Raw genomic sequence first — 17095 nt, 5'->3', positions numbered from 1 at the left:
TCTGTACAGTCAGTCATGTAATATCACCGTCAATCTGAACAGTCAGACATGTAATATCACAGTCACTGTACAGTCAGTCATGTAATATCACAGTCACTGTACAGTCAGTCATGTAATATCACAGTCACTGTACAGTCAGTCATGTAATATCACCGTCAATCTGAACAGTCAGACATGTAATATCACAGTCACTGTACAGTCAGTCATGTAATATCAGTCACTGTACAGTCAGTCATGTAATATCACAGTCACTGTACAGTCAGTCATGTAATATCACCGTCGATCTGAACAGTCAGTCATGTAATATCACCGTCGATCTGAACAGTCAGTCATGTAATATCACCGTCAATCTGAACAGTCAGACATGTAATATCACAGTCACTGTACAGTAGGGATGGGACGGTATGAAAATTTTATATCACGATAATAGTGACCAAAATTATCGCGATTATCAATATTATCACGGTTTTGTTAAAACGAGATGAAAGTGTTCAAAAAGAGTTGATGCTCACACTGAAGACATTTCAACAAGTTTTATATTTGAAAATCAACAAACAACAAATAAAACAAGCAGCTCTATGCACTTTTTAAAGCATTTCCTTCCTTATAATGACGGTCGTCAATAGCAACGCATTATAAGACCGCGCACATCCATTGTAACGGCCACCTAGTGTTAAGTAGTGTTCATGACATGAATGTGGATGTGCCTTTAAGATAACTTCTTCTATGGCGTACGTTAATGTATGCATGCTGTTTTTATGTGAGCGCGCACGCACAGTGAGAGTGAGATTGATCACGCAAAGAGGAAGATGACCGCTCTACTGCTGACCGTTGTTTTATTATAATGTGTTTACTTTGATTTGTAGCGTGTTTTAGAGTGTTTTCTTTTCCCTTTTAACATTCGCTCTTCGACATGTATGAAGAGTGTGCTTAACTGAGAGAAAACATCTATAAAAGTCTCGTGGAACTACCAGTTCATTTGCACTGTCTTGTATTCTTCATCTGGGCAGACTTCAAACTCTCTGACAGACGTTACACCATGCATCACAATGGACGCGCTTTCTCGTTTCATTCAAATACAACTTGCCGTCTTGCGTCTCCGTTTTTAATTGTATTGAAAATTAATAAATCAGAGTTGATTTATTGTTTATAGAGTTTGATAATATTGTTGTGATCATCTTGTCTGAACGATTGTTTTGTAGCCTACGCTGTACATGATTTATAAAAAGGTAAGAAAAGATTAATCTCAATTCATTGTCCCCGTAATTAGCCTATGTGGTAAAAAAAAATATCGGTGTAATAAGTGTATAATGAATATAAATTATTATCCCTTAAATGTCACTCTTAATAGTCTTGTTTGAACTTGTTCGTTCGTCTTTGGCTAAGCCACTTGCTGCGAACTTTTATTTGCGGAAGCCTCACGTTTATTGATATAAAATAGTTAAACTTAAAACAACATTTCATGCCCAGTTATTTCCCAGACATAGTTTTGGTATTGAGGTCAAAGTTAACTTGCCTTGCGTTAGCTATACAACAGTCGGTGATGGTCACACAAGACGACTCGGCAGATCTGAAGTTATTGCAGCGACTTTTTCTTGTGCATGTTCTGCTGACAGGGTGACCATCCTCGATTAAGTTTCCCTCAGGACTTTTGTTAAAGCCAAAATATGACCACACATCAGAATTGGTTCTTTTAAAAGGCTGAAAATTCTCCCGAGCACGGTCACTGCCTTCCGCAATTCCTTCTTGAATAAAAAAAATAACATTGCGCCTGCGGCTGCGTCAGACTGTTGCTGGCTGAACAGGATCTAAAATCGCGATAATCAAACACGGTTTTAATGATAATTAAATTTTAAACGATATTACTAACCGTCAGTACATTTTATCGTGGTTTATCGTAAAACCGGTAATCGTCCCATCCCTACTGTACAGTCAGTCATGTAATATCACAGTCACTGTACAGTCAGTCATGTAATATCACCGTCAATCTGTACAGTCAGTCACGTAATATCACCGTTGATCTGAACAGTCAGACATGTAATATCACAGTCACTGTACAGTCAGTCATGTAATATCACAGTCACTGTACAGTCAGTCATGTAATATCACCGTCAATCTGTACAGTCAGTCATGTAATATCACCGTCGATCTGAACAGTCAGTCATGTAATATCACCGTCGATCTGTACAGTCAGACATGTAATATCACCGTCGATCTGAACAGTCAGTCATGTAATATCACAGTCGATCTGTAGTCAGTCATGTAATATCACAGTCGATCTGTACAGTCAGTCATGTAATATCACAGTCGATCTGTAGTCAGTCATGTAATATCACCGTCGATCTGTACAGTCAGTCATGTAATATCACAGTCGATCTGTAGTCAGTCATGTAATATCACCGTCGATCTGAACAGTCAGTCATGTAATATCACAGTCGATCTGTAGTCAGTCATGTAATATCACCGTCGATCTGTAGTCAGTCATGTAATATCACAGTCGATCTGTACAGTCAGACATGTAATATCACCGTCGATCTGAACAGTCAGTCATGTAATATCACCGTCGATCTGAACAGTCAGTCATGTAATATCACAGTCAATCTGTACAGTCAGTCATGTAATATCACCGTCGATTTGAACAGTCAGACGTAATATCACAGTCACTGTACAGTCAGTCATGTAATATCACAGTCACTGTACAGTCAGTCATGTAATATCACAGTCACTGTACAGTCAGTCATGTAATATCACCGTCACTGTACAGTCAGTCATGTAATATCACCGTCGATCTGAACAGTCAGTCATGTAATATCACCGTCGATCTGAACAGTCAGACGTTATATCACAGTCACTGTACAGTCAGTCATGTAATATCAGTCACTGTACAGTCAGTCATGTAATATCACCGTCGATCTGAACAGTCAGACATGTAATATCACAGTCACTGTACAGTCAGTCATGTAATATCAACGTCAATCTGTACAGTCAGTCATATAATATCACCGTCAATCTGAACAGTCAGTCATATAATATCACCGTCGATCTGAACAGTCAGTCATGTAATATCAACGTCAATCTGTACAGTCAGTCATATAATATCACCGTCGATCTGAACAGTCAGTCATGTAATATCACCGTCGATCTGAACAGTCAGTCATGTAATATCACCGTCGATCTGAAAAGTCAGTCATGTAATATCACCGTCGATCTGAACAGTCAGTCATGTAATATCACCGTCGATCTGAACAGTCAGTCATGTAATATCACCGTCGATCTGAAAAGTCAGTCATGTAATATCACCGTCGATCTGAACAGTCAGACATGTAATATCACAGTCACTGTACAGTCAGTCATGTAATATCACAGTCACTGCACAGTCATTCATGTAATATCACCATCAATCTGAACAGTCAGACATGTAATATCACAGTCACTGTACAGTCAGTCATGTAATATCACAGTCACTGTACAGTCAGTCATGTAATATCACCGTCAATCTGTACAGTCAGTCATGTAATATCACCGTCGATCTGAACAGTCAGTCATGTAATATCACCGTCGATCTGTACAGTCAGACATGTAATATCACCGTCGATCTGAACAGTCAGTCATGTAATATCACAGTCGATCTGTAGTCAGTCATGTAATATCACAGTCGATCTGTACAGTCAGTCATGTAATATCACAGTCGATCTGTAGTCAGTCATGTAATATCACCGTCGATCTGAACAGTCAGTCATGTATTATCACAGTCGATCTGTAGTCAGTCATGTAATATCACCGTCGATCTGTACAGTCAGTCATGTAATATCACCGTCGATCTGTAGTCAGTCATGTAATATCACCGTCGATCTGTACAGTCAGTCATGTAATATCACCGTCGATCTGTACAGTCAGTCATGTAATATCACCGTCGATCTGTACAGTCAGTCATGTAATATAACAGTGAATCCGTACAGTCAGTCATGTAATATCACAGTGAATCCGTACAGTCAGTCATGTAATATCACCATCAATCTGTACAGTCAATCATGTAATATCACCGTCAATCTGAACAGTCAGTCATATAATATCACCGTCGATCTGAACAGTCAGTCATGTAATATCACCGTCGATCTGAACAGTCAGACATGTAATATCACAGTCACTGTACAGTCAGTCATGTAATATCAGTCACTGTACAGTCAGTCATGTAATATCACCGTCAATCTGAACAGTCAGACATGTAATATCACAGTCACTGTACAGTCAGTCATGTAATATCAGTCACTGTACAGTCAGTCATGTAATATCACCGTCAATCTGTACAGTCAGTCATGTAATATCACAGTAGATCTGTACAGTCAGACATGTAATATCACCGTCGATCTGAACAGTCAGTCATGTAATATCACCGTCGATCTGAACAGTCAGTCATGTAATATCACAGTCGATCTGTAGTCAGTCATGTAATATCACAGTCGATCTGTAGTCAGTCATGTAATATCACCGTCGATCTGAACAGTCAGTCATGTAATATCACAGTCGATCTGTAGTCAGTCATGTAATATCACCGTCGATCTGAACAGTCAGTCATGTAATATCACAGTCGATCTGAACAGTCAGTCATGTAATATCACAGTCGATCTGTAGTCAGTCATGTAATATCACCGTCGATCTGTACAGTCAGTCATGTAATATCACCGTCGATCTGTACAGTCAGTCATGTAATATCACCGTCGATCTGTACAGTCAGTCATGTAATATCACCGTCAATCTGAACAGTCAGTCATGTAATATCACAGTCAATCTGTACAGTCAGTCATGTAATATCACAGTCGATCTGAACAGTCAGTCATGTAATATCACAGTCAGTCATGTAATATCACAGTGAATCCATACAGTCAGTCATGTAATATCACAGTGAATCCGTACAGTCAGTCATGTAATATCACAGTCAATCTGAACAGTCAGTCATGTAATATCACAGTCGATCTGTAGTCAGTCATGTAATATCACAGTCGATCTGAACAGTCAGTCATGTAATATCACAGTCGATCTGAACAGTCAGTCATGTAATATCACAGTGAATCCGTACAGTCAGTCATGTAATATCACAGTCGATCTGAACAGTCAGTCATGTAATATCACAGTCGATCTGTAGTCAGTCATGTAATATCACAGTCGATCTGAACAGTCAGTCATGTAATATCACAGTCGATCTGAACAGTCAGTCATGTAATATCACAGTCGATCTGTACAGTCAGTCATGTAATATCACAGTCGATCTGAACAGTCAGTCATGTAATATCACAGTCGATCTGAACAGTCAGTCATGTAATATCACAGTCAATCTGTACAGTCAGTCATGTAATATCACAGTCAATCTGTACAGTCAGTCATGTAATATCACAGTCGATCTGTACAGTCAGTCATGTAATATCACAGTCGATCTGTACAGTCAGTCATGTAATATCACAGTCGATCTGTACAGTCAGTCATGTAATATCACAGTCGATCTGAACAGTCAGACATGTAATATCACAGTCAATCTGTATAGTCAGTCATGTAATATCACAGTCAATCTGAACAGTCAGTCATGTAATATCACAGTCGATCTGTAGTCAGTCATGTAATATCACAGTCGATCTGTACAGTCAGTCATGTAATATCACAGTGAATCCGTACAGTCAGTCATGTAATATCACAGTCAATCTGTACAGTCAGTCATGTAATATCACAGTGAATCCGTACAGTCAGTCATGTAATATCACAGTCAATCTGTACAGTCAGTCATGTAATATCACAGTGAATCCGTACAGTCAGTCATGTAATATCACAGTGAATCCGTACAGTCAGTCATGTAATATCACAGTCAATCTGTCCAGTCAGTCATGTAATATCACAGTCACTGTTCAATCAGTCATGTAATGTCAACATCACAGTCAATCTGTACAGTCAGTCATATAATATCAATATCACAGTCGATCTGTACAGTCAGTCATGTAATTTCCCAGTCACTGTACAATCAGTCATGGTATTGTTTCTATGCTGAGGGTCAATCACTCACATTTCAACCTTCATAAAGCAGATGTATGTGGTCAGTAACCACGTTTCCTGATGGGAAACTACAGTACAGTGCTGGTACTATGGTACTTTGACTTATACCGTAGTAATAAATCATTCCCGTCTTGATGTGCCATAATATTTATGTGAATATTTATCTGAATTAACGGTACTTCAAAAAACATCAGAGTATTACTACGGTACTGTAATATTATATTATTAATAGGGGATTATATATACTCACACAAACGCTACGCGACTATTGAGCTCTGGTAATAATCGCCATGTTCACTGATATTTCATTAATCACTGTTTTGGATCTAGATTTGTTTCATTGATCATAACAGGGGCGTCATTGTTTTGGCGCGTCCCTTCGCTCTCAGCATCGCGTCAGCTCTGATATACACAACTAACACACACACGAACACAAATAAACGCATATTTCACACACATGTGAGTGTTTGGTCACAATAATAATCTGTCATTATGCAGTTTTGGACTTTAATCCCGCGAGCGCTGCTAAAGCTAAAGCTAATGTGAGGCCAGCGGGTGTTAATCGCGTTCGTGTGTCGATAAATCGAGTTACCTTTCTCTCGCCAGCGTCCATCTCGCACACCGACACCGGAACCGAGCCGCGGGCTGCTGTCAGGAGGCCGTTAACGGAGACATGTTGCGGTGCTCCGGTTCTGATGTCCGTCACTGACTGACTGATTGACTGACTGACACTCATCTGGGACGGAAGCCGCGGAGGGTCATTAAGGATGTGCGTTTCTGTAATTCTGTCAAGCTTCCGTTAGGGGGCGCGCGAGAGCAGGAAACTCAACTCACACGCATGCGCAGAAATAACAGCAACCGAGATATTTCTTATTTTAATTTAATTTTTTTATTGAACAGTATGTCATGTACAAAAAAACATGACAACACAAATATATAATTACACTATGACAGTAGGATCAGGTGCAAAATTGCATTACAGAAAAGAAGAAGAAAAAAAAAAGAGGGGGGAAAAAGGAAGGGGGGCAGGGTTTACTTATTCTTCCTTTGTAGCAAAACGTTTTTTGTTTTTTTTTGCATTTTTTCTTTTCATCATTTTAAGGGCATAAGAAAGATACTCATTGTAAAATACACAGAACTTAGGTTTCACTTTCAGGTATTCAAATATATATTATAGCCTATATATAAAATTTAACAGCAACAGAGATGTTCAGTGAGTTTTATTTATTTCAAATTGACAAAAGTTGCTGTTGCAGTTTGATTTATATAAACAATAATCAGGCCTGTGATTCCATCATCACCAACACCAAAGCAACACTTAAAGTTCCCATGAAACAAAGTTTTTTTTGTCTTAGTCTTACTGTTATAAGCTAAATGACAATGACAACGTTTACATTTTGAAGATATAAGTGCAAAACCTACAGTCACTCACTTCCACAAATTTGGATCAATTATTTTGATGACATCACTCTGCACTTCAGCTTCTCATCAGATTTTCTGTCCAATCAAATGCTCTCTAGAATCTTAAGCTCCGCCCCCACACTATAAATAGATGCTGAAATCAGTCACTTGTTCACACATTTACTATTGTCTACATGGTGAATGGCACATAGTGCACTACATAGGGGATAGGGAGCGATTCAGACAGTGTAAATATGCTTTTCATTGGAGAGAATGAAGTGGGACTTTAAGCTTCAACATGATACACACACACACACACACACACAGAGAGAGAGAGAGACTTATGTGACACCCAGTATTGTAAAGCTCAGATTTGTTGTGTGCATTTTCCCAAAATTAATGATGTCATTGTGTTTCTGTGAATTCATGAAAAGAAAGCTCTATTTTTATCCCGACCCATACGTCCCACAACACAATACTGTTCTCAGTATTCTTCAAAACAACCCTAAAAATACTGGCACAGAAAACATAAACCAGCCATTGAGTTGTACACACATTTACAGTGATAAACTACAGCAATTGTGTTGTTATCTGATGGGCCGGACACTAGCAACCCACACAAGTGTGCACTTACACACTTCAAGCCTTTATAGGGTGCGAATTACACACAACATGACTGTACTGTATAGCCTACATTACTATTTGCAAATGTCTGTCAATTAAACAAGATGTACTGTACAAACTCATTAATTCATGATACCTAATTTAGAATACAATCTGTAATACAACATGCAATACATAATTGTATTTTAATATTAAAAAATGATTTTTTGTATGTAGAAATTGACATGTAGGCTACATAAACATTGTTCAGTCTGTTAACTTTGGTGTGATGTTCACGTATGCAAGATTACTGCAGTGACCGATACACTGAATACACAGAAATCATTTAGTTTTTGCATAGACTACTCTATCATATACTGACCCAACTAATCTTATATTAACTCTTCGTCTGGCTCATGGTGTCTTTACTGGTGATTTAAATCTGTTTTCATTTTTGTTCAATGGAGTATTTGAGTTATTACACTTGATTTAATATGATGTAAAGCTCTTTATGTCTGTTTCACTAATGTTTCATTATTTTGTAAAGCACTTTGATCATAGCAGCTATGAATGGGCAATATAAATAAAGTTTAATATTATTAATATCCTCACTTTATTTCATGTCCCCCATCAATGGAAAACCAGACAATTCTCACATTCACCTAAAGGTGGCGCTGTTGTTTTTCATTCTATCATGAGAAAAACATGAATCTCAAACTTATTTGCTTGCCTTTCTCAACATAATGACCTGAAAATCTGAAAGTGATCAAAGTGTTGCTCACCTGTGTGTGCTCATTAGAGTACTTGTTGTGTCATTAACAGACACATAAAAAACATAATTAAATTAAACACTGGAGGTTGTGACTAAACAAACTAGGAATTCTTTCTCATTGCCAGATGGAACAGCCCAGAATTAATGTGTCCCAAATCATGCAGGCTACATTAAAAATAGTATGATAAAGTCAAGGCGTCTAGCTGATTTGCGGTCTGGAAGATTATCAATAATAATACAAATAAAGTAATAAAGTACTATTACCCACAAGCCCTTGTGCAAAGGAACTGGAGTTGGTCGACACTGTTCTCTCTTGACTTGAATTCTGTTCTAACACATTTGTGCAAACTCAATCAATATGCATCAATGTACTGTAAAAAAGAAAAGAAAAAAAAGTTGCTGCATGCCTTTTTTAAGTACACTCAATTTGGATGTTTAAGTTAAACTTACTTTGAAGTTTCAGCAATGTAAAAACATATGTTGTCAATTTATTGATCATATATTTGTCACATATTAAGACATTATTTAGTATTATTGGCATATTGTTTCCCATCACTGCTGCTAACTACACAGCCTACTTCTAGTGTATAGTAGGATATAAGTGTGCATATTTATACTAGTACACTAATACGGAAGCCCATTTCTGGCCTATAAGAAAAAAAAACATAATTATGTCATTAAAAGTCAAAATTATGACATACTAAGCCGAAATTCTGACATAAAAAGTCATAATTATGACATTAAAGACGAAATTATGACTCAAAAACTAGAGATTATGACTCAAATAACAAGAATTCATAATTATGACACAGAAAGTATTATGTATTTTAGTATGTCATAATTGTGATTTGCCAAAGTATGTTTTTTATGAAATGGGGTTTCGTACACTTATTTATCCTGCTGTCAAAAACGTCTAACTAAGACTTTATCACCCGTTTAATGTCAGCTTGCCAATAAAATATAGTAGCCTATGCCTCCGCTAATGAGCATAAATGTAAACATGTTTCTGACACTCGGCTTAATCTTTCACGCGATCTCCCGCCAAGAGTGTTTTTGGCGCGCATTCGCCGCTGCTCTGCGCGCGTGTAATTTTATGGGTTAAAAAAGCGCGGCAGAGTTTTAGATCTCACGGAGGGGCGCGCGCGAACCCCCTCCGGTCACCGTAACGGCATGCGTGACTACACATGTTGTGTTTTCACTTTTACAAGGCTTGCGCGTGATTCTCCTTTTATACACTCATTTAAGTACACGGGGTTGTTGTTTTACACATCAAACCCCAGACGCCCCGAGAGCACGAGCGTCGCTGGAGTCTCGCACGCAACCACAACATGCCATGAGGCCACACACACACTCACACACACACACAGTTCTGGGACAGACCTTCCATCTTATTCTCATGCATTATTATTGATGTCTTATGACTGACCTCTTGTTATTCCAACTATTTAACTGAGAGGAGAGATCTGGGCTGCGTTTCCCGAAACCTTCTTAACACCACCTCTTTCTTTCTTAAGTTATAGGCTACCTTAAACTGTACCTTATCGTTAATACATGTTTCCCAAAACGTTCATAGTTAAGTATACCTTCTGTAAGTCATAAGTTCGGAAGGTTGGTCTGCACTCTTAGCTTCACCTTATCACTGTTAACAGGAGGCCACCACTGCAAAAAAAATAAAATAAAATAAACCTGTTCAATTACTCAAGTGTTTTCTTGCACAGCATAAAATTGTAATTACACTGATTGTTGTTAGCTTTTTAATTATATTAACCAAAGGTAGGCCTACATCAGCTGGCAAACCATTAGGCAGTAAAGGCGTAGGAGTCTATTTAAAGGGAATGATTGTGAATGATTGCTCAAACTATGGCAGCGATACAGCGGATAGTTGTGCTAAATGAAAGACGCCGTCCGCGGAGCCTTCCAAAGGCCAGCCAAAGCTCTGTCAGTTTAGCCCTATTCGGACGGTAACTGTTTCTCATGGTACTTTAAACATTTACAGGGGTAGTCGGTGATTCAGAATCTAGAATGTCAGTGTTTTTCTCCGGCCGAATTCTCCGGTTTCTACTGTTTTTTGACGAACACCAAGATCGTGTTGTGATTTAATCGCCGTCCGAATCCACATCTCTTAAGTTTACAAGAAGAGATCACTTCAAGTTTAAATCCTTTTTGATCACTGTCGAGCACCGTACGTAGGCTACGATGTACACTTTTATTACTGAAATGCTGGAAAGTATTTACAAGAACAATATTTCTTCACAGCTCCACCTCAGCGAACACAAAGGAGAAAGAAGAAAGCACGTAAACAGTTGTAATGGGCCGTTATTGTGCAATCAACATATGATACAATTTTAAAATATGTAGGCTGGGCTATTGTTTGGATTATTTTTTATAACATCCCATTAATCCTAATAAATGAAATTTCCACTAATTCTGAAGTGTTTCTTTTATAAAGAACACCGCTTTCTCACATAACGCAGAGAATCAGCCCCTGCTCGAGTGAATAATTGATTCTTGATCCATCGATATCAACAGATTCCGCACCGGGTAACGTCGCACATAAGAAGGTATATCTTAAGCAGCTTCCTAAGGTATGGTTCGGGGAACACGCTAGAAATGGTATAGCTTTAGTTAAGTTATAGCCTACTTTAAGAGTCTTCGTAGCGTGCTAAGAGAACGTTATCGGAAACGCAGCCATGATGAGAATCTGATGCTTCCAAGACAAATCCATCAATGTCATACACACTTAAGCACATCTCTCATAGACTGCTATTGTTTTTAAATTTAAACAAAAATGCATTGCTTCGCTCCAGAAGGCCGTTATTAATCCCTGGAGTCGTATGGATTACTTTTATGATGGATGGATGCACTTTTTTGGGCTTCATAATGTCATCCTCCATTCACTCCCATTATAAAGCTTGTAAGAGCCAGGATATTTTTTAATATAGCCTAACTCTGATTGTGTTCGGCTGAAAGAGGAAAGTCATATACAGCTAGGATGGCTAATTATGGGATAGTTACAATTTTTGGGGGTGAATTAACCCTTTACTACTTTTTCATATGGTTCAGAGAACATTCAGGAGTAATGAATAAAAAGACAATAATTCAATTCTATCAATGTTTTATCAGTAACACTTTACAATAAGGTTCACTAGTTAACATTAGTTAATGCATTAACTAACATGAACCAACAATCAGCAAATCATTTGTTACTGTAATGTTATTAAAAATGCAGCTATTCATTGTTTGTTCATGTTATTCACAGTACATTAACTAATGTTAACAAATACAAACTTTGATTTTAATAATGTTTTAGTAGCCTAAATGTTGAAACTTTACTAAGTAATGTTCAACATAAATGCTGTATAAGTGCAGTTCATTCTTAGTTCATGTTTAATAAGGTAGTTAACTAATGTCAACTGATGAACCTTATTGTAAAGTGTTACCGTTTTATTCTTGTTATTTAACGGGAACGTCAGCAAAACGTTTCTAGAACATATATTTGTATTCACTTTCACATCTCCTTTTGTGTGACACTATTTATTCATTTGAGAGGATCTATTAGTGAGAACATCTGTCCTTCACACAGTTAAATAAAGTAAAAAATAACAAGCTGTTCTCCCATCAAATCATCAGAAAATGCCGGGATCATCTGCAGAAACATCAGTCCGAGTCTGACGTGTTCGCGATGTTTACCAGATACAGATGTTCACCTTCATGTTTCTGTGAGGAAAACATCAGCCCTGGAACAATAAGATCATAATATCGATATCTGTCTTTCAGCAAACCGACTGTCTAAAGTAAATATTATCACATGAATTACAGCCCATCCTCGCTCATCTGACCATGGAAACCGTAAACTGTTGTTCACCTCTGACACACACACTCTTTGATTCTTGGATTGTGTGCAGGTGTAAAAGATGATGTAATATGAGTTATGAGATATGCAACAATATGATTATGCAAGTTAAAGCATAAAACTCTTATGGACGTATAGATTTTTAAGTCTTTGCCAACGAGTTCTCTGCCAAGCTCTAATGAATCTGTAGTGAGTCTGTCCTGACTGACCGACACACACACACACACACACACACAGCTCAACACGTGTATCAGTAACAGCAGGTCAACATGATCAGATTCTCCTGAGTAAAGCTGTGATCCTCTGTTTCCCGGACAAAAGATGCAGATTTACTGTCGGATAATCAGTCGTGTTTACCAGAGGTGGGGGGGGGGCACAATCTGTGTGGCCGAGAGAGAGAGAGAGAGAGAGCGAGAGAGAGAGAGAGCATGATGATCCACAGACACTCAGCAGATGCAAATTACACCTCCGCATGCGAACTGTGAACAGATGTGAGGAGCAATTAGAGGTGCGCGCACACACACACACTCGCACACACAGACACACTCACGCACACACACACTTGCGCGCACACACACACAAACACACACTCACATTTTGATGGTTTAGGGACTTTAAAAGCTAATTTCCCCGGACATCTCTTTTATGCAGATTCTATGTTGATAATCACATTTCCATTCAGTAATAATCGCTCAAGGAGTCGCCATGTTCCAGTACTTACAGTTTATGGCAAAATTGTTTTCAAGCATTATTCATGTCAGCTCTGAACATTTTTGGGGTAACACTTTATAAAACCGTTCCTTCATAAATAAATAACTACACAGGAACAAATGAGTAATGCAATATCAACATTCTAGTAACTACTATTACAGTTTTTCTGAATTGCTAAAAAACATTTCTTGAAACCATCATCACTCACTTTCTCAAAACCTTAAACACAAAACCAAATCTTCAAACCTCATTCACAGAACCTCCGACTCTTCCGACAAAATCAAACAATCGCATCAAAATTATTTTATCTGCTCAAAATCAAACAAAGCTCTCAGATCATACACACATCAGTCAATATTATGAACTCTACAGATCATTCATTAGACACTATATCAAATAATGGAGAACACAGAATACAAAGCAATCAGTTACAGACAAAAAGTATATTGTAACAAAGTAGACTCATTTTGCAATTACGTAAAAAGTAATGACAACGTACAGTAGTAAGGTGAATAAATTGTCTACTGTATGCACTGCAAGTGTAGTGTTGTACTGGATATTGTAATGAATGTGTGTATATTCAGCACTTGCAGACTGTGATAATACAGTGACCCGACGGGAAAAGCCAAACAGGTTACAATAAAAAACTCGAGATGAAAAGCGTTACAGTCACTCAGAAGAGTAGAGGCTGCAGATTCAAGATCAGTGAGAGAGTGATTCTGCTTCATCATCATGTGTTCATGTTGATCCGGCCGGAGGAGTTTCTCCACAACACAATCTCTCCTCTCCTCTTCTCCTCTCTCCTCTCCTCTTCTCTCCTCTCCTCCTCTCCTCTTCTCCTCTCTCCTCTCCTCTTCTCTCCTCTCCTCCTCTTCTCTCCTCATCTCTCCTCTCCTCCTCTTCTCTTCTCTCCTCTTCTCATCTCTCCTCATCTCTTCTCTCCTCTCCTCATCTCTTCTCTCCTCTTCTCATCTCTCCTCTCCTCTTCTCTCATCTCTCCTCTCCTCTCCTCCTCCCTCCTCATCTCTGCTCTCCTCCTCCCTCCTCATCTCTCCTCTCCTCCTCCCTCCTCTCCTCCTCATCTCTCCTCTCCTTCTCTTCTCTCCTCTCCTCCTCTTCTCTCCTCTCCTCATCTCTTCTCTCCTCCTCATCTCTCCTCTCCTCCTCCCTCCTCATCTCTCCTCTCCTCCTCCCTCCTCTCCTCCTCATCTCTCCTCTCCTTCTCTTCTCTCCTCTCCTCCTCTTCTCTCCTCTCCTCATCTCTTCTCTCCTCCTCATCTCTCCTCTCCTCCTCCCTCCTCATCTCTCCTCTCCTCCTCTTCTCTCCTCCTCATCTCTCCTCTCCTCCTCCCTCCTCATCTCTCCTCTCCTCCTCCCTCCTCATCTCTTCTCTCCTCTCCTCTCCTCTTCTCTCCTCTCCTCATCTCTCCTCTCCTCTTCTCTCCTCTCCTCATCTCTTCTCTCCTCCTCATCTCTGCTCTCCTCCTCCCTCCTCATCTCTCCTCTCCTCCTCCCTCCTCTCCTCCTCATCTCTCCTCTCCTTCTCTTCTCTCCTCTCCTCCTCTTCTCTCCTCTCCTCATCTCTTCTCTCCTCCTCATCTCTCCTCTCCTCCTCCCTCCTCATCTCTCCTCTCCTCCTCCCTCCTCTCCTCCTCATCTCTCCTCTCCTTCTCTTCTCTCCTCTCCTCCTCTTCTCTCCTCTCCTCATCTCTTCTCTCCTCCTCATCTCTCCTCTCCTCCTCCCTCCTCATCTCTCCTCTCCTCCTCCCTCCTCATCTCTTCTCTCCTCTCCTCTCCTCTTCTCTCCTCTCCTCATCTCTCCTCTCCTCTTCTCTCCTCTCCTCATCTCTTCTCTCCTCTCCTCATCTCTTCTCTCCTCATCTTTCCTCTCCTCCTCTTCTCTCCTCATCTCTCCTCTCCTCATCATCTCTCCTCCTCATCTCTTCTCTCCTCTTCTCATCTCTCCTCTCATCTCTCCTCTCTCTTCTCTCCTGACCTCTTCTCTCCTCATCTCTTCTCTCCTCTTCTCATCTCTCCTCATCTCTTCTCTCCTTTTCTCATCTCTCCTCTTCTCTCCTCTCCTCATCTCTTCTCTCCTGACCTCTTCTCTCATCATCTCTTCTCTCCTCTTCTCATCTCTCCTCATCTCTTCTCTCCTTTTCTCATCTCTCCTCTTCTCTCCTCTCCTCTCTCTTCTCTCCTGACCTCTTCTCTCATCATCTCTTCTCTCCTCTTCTCATCTCTCCTCATCTCTTCTCTCCTTTTCTCATCTCTCCTCTTCTCTCCTCTCCTCATCTCTTCTCTCCTCTTCTCATCTCTCCTCATCTCTTCTCTCCTTTTCTCATCTCTCCTCTTCTCTCCTCTTCTCTCTCCTCTCCTCTCTCTTCTCTCCTCTCCTCCTCCCTCATCTCTGCTCTCCTCCTCCCTCCTCATCTCTCCTCTCCTCCTCATCTCTCCTCTCCTCCTCTTCTCTCCTCTCCTCCTCTTCTCTCCTCTCCTCATCTCTTCTCTCCCCTCTTCTCTCCTCCTCATCTCTCCTCTCCTCCTCCCTCCTCATCTCTCCTCTCCTCATCTCTCCTCCTCTCTCCTCATCTCTTCTCTCCTCTCCTCATCTTTTCTCTCCTCTCATCTCTTCTCTCCTCTCCTCATCTCTTCTCTCCTCATCTTTCCTCTCCTCCTCTCTCCTCCTCTCTCCTCCTCTCTCCTCATCTCTTCTCTCCTCTCATCTCTTCTCTCCTCTCCTCATCTCTCCTCCTCTTCTCTCCTCCTCTCTCCTCATCTCTCCTCTCCTCCTCTCTCCTCCTCTCTCCTCATCTCTTCTCTCCTCTCCTCATCTCTTCTCTCCTCTCATCTCATCTCTCCTCTCCTGACCTCTTCTCTCCTCTCCTCATCTCTCCTCTTCTCATCTCTCCTTTTCTCATCTCTCCTCTTCTCTCCTCTCCTCATCTCTTCTCTCCTCATCTTTCCTCTCCTCCTCATCTCTCCTCCTCATCTCTTCTCTCCTCTCCTCATCTCTTCTCTCCTCTTCTCATCTCTCCTCATCTCTCCTCTCATCTCTCCTCTCCTGACCTCTTCTCTCCTCTCCTCATCTCTTCTCTCCTCTTCTCATCTCTCCTTTTCTCATCTCTCCTCTTCTCTCCTCTCCTCTCTCTTCTCTCCTGACCTCTTCTCTCCTCATCTCTCCTCTTCTCTCCTCTCCCTTTGAGATAATCAATAACTACTGTTTTTCATTCCTCACTGAGAACTATACAGGTTAATAATTAACATGAATAGTGCATAATTTATAATCAAAAGTACGGTAACACACTAGTAATGACTCAAGTGTTACTACTAAGATTTTTGTAAGATTTTGAATAGTAATTTGGTAACACTTTAGTCATTACTAGAAAGTTATCATGTTTTTCACTTTAGAATACTGATCCAAATTATTAATAGAAGGATGTGCTAACACTTGATTCATTACTAATGGGTTACTTACCATTACTTTATATTATACATTATGAATTATTAATATTAATTATGAACCTGTATATCAGGGAGGAATGAAAAAATCAGTAGTTATTGATTATCTAATAGTGAACTTCCACATTCATCTGAGTGATATTACTCACTAATTCATTAATCAGAGTTTGTTGTTAGTTAATAGTAGTTACTAGAATGTTAATAGTGCGTTACTCATTAGTTCCTGTGTAATTACTCATTAATGAAGGAACAGT

The 17095-nt window shown here is 39.8% G+C and overlaps 1 protein-coding gene across 2 annotated transcripts in view; it reads right to left on the bottom strand.

Annotated features, from left to right (window-relative positions):
* Positions 1–6828, bottom strand: part of secisbp2l (SECIS binding protein 2-like) — a 33779-nt gene extending 26951 nt beyond the window's left edge. The window contains exon 1 of one of the 2 annotated variants that reach the window (XM_084124183.1): positions 6632–6828. In XM_084124183.1, coding sequence (XP_083980309.1) covers positions 6632–6775 — 144 coding nt within the window. In that variant the 5' untranslated portion in view covers positions 6776–6828. The remainder of the gene's footprint in view (positions 1–6631) is intronic. The other variant, XM_084124184.1, reaches the window with a different exon arrangement.
* Positions 6829–17095: the final 10267 nt, after the last annotated feature.

Source organism: Abramis brama (assembly GCF_963993115.1).
Source record: "Abramis brama genome assembly, chromosome: 9".
NCBI classification, from domain to species: Eukaryota; Metazoa; Chordata; class Actinopteri; order Cypriniformes; family Leuciscidae; genus Abramis; species Abramis brama.
Note: the sequence above shows the minus strand (reverse complement) of the source record. Positions and strands in the feature narration are given on the sequence as shown.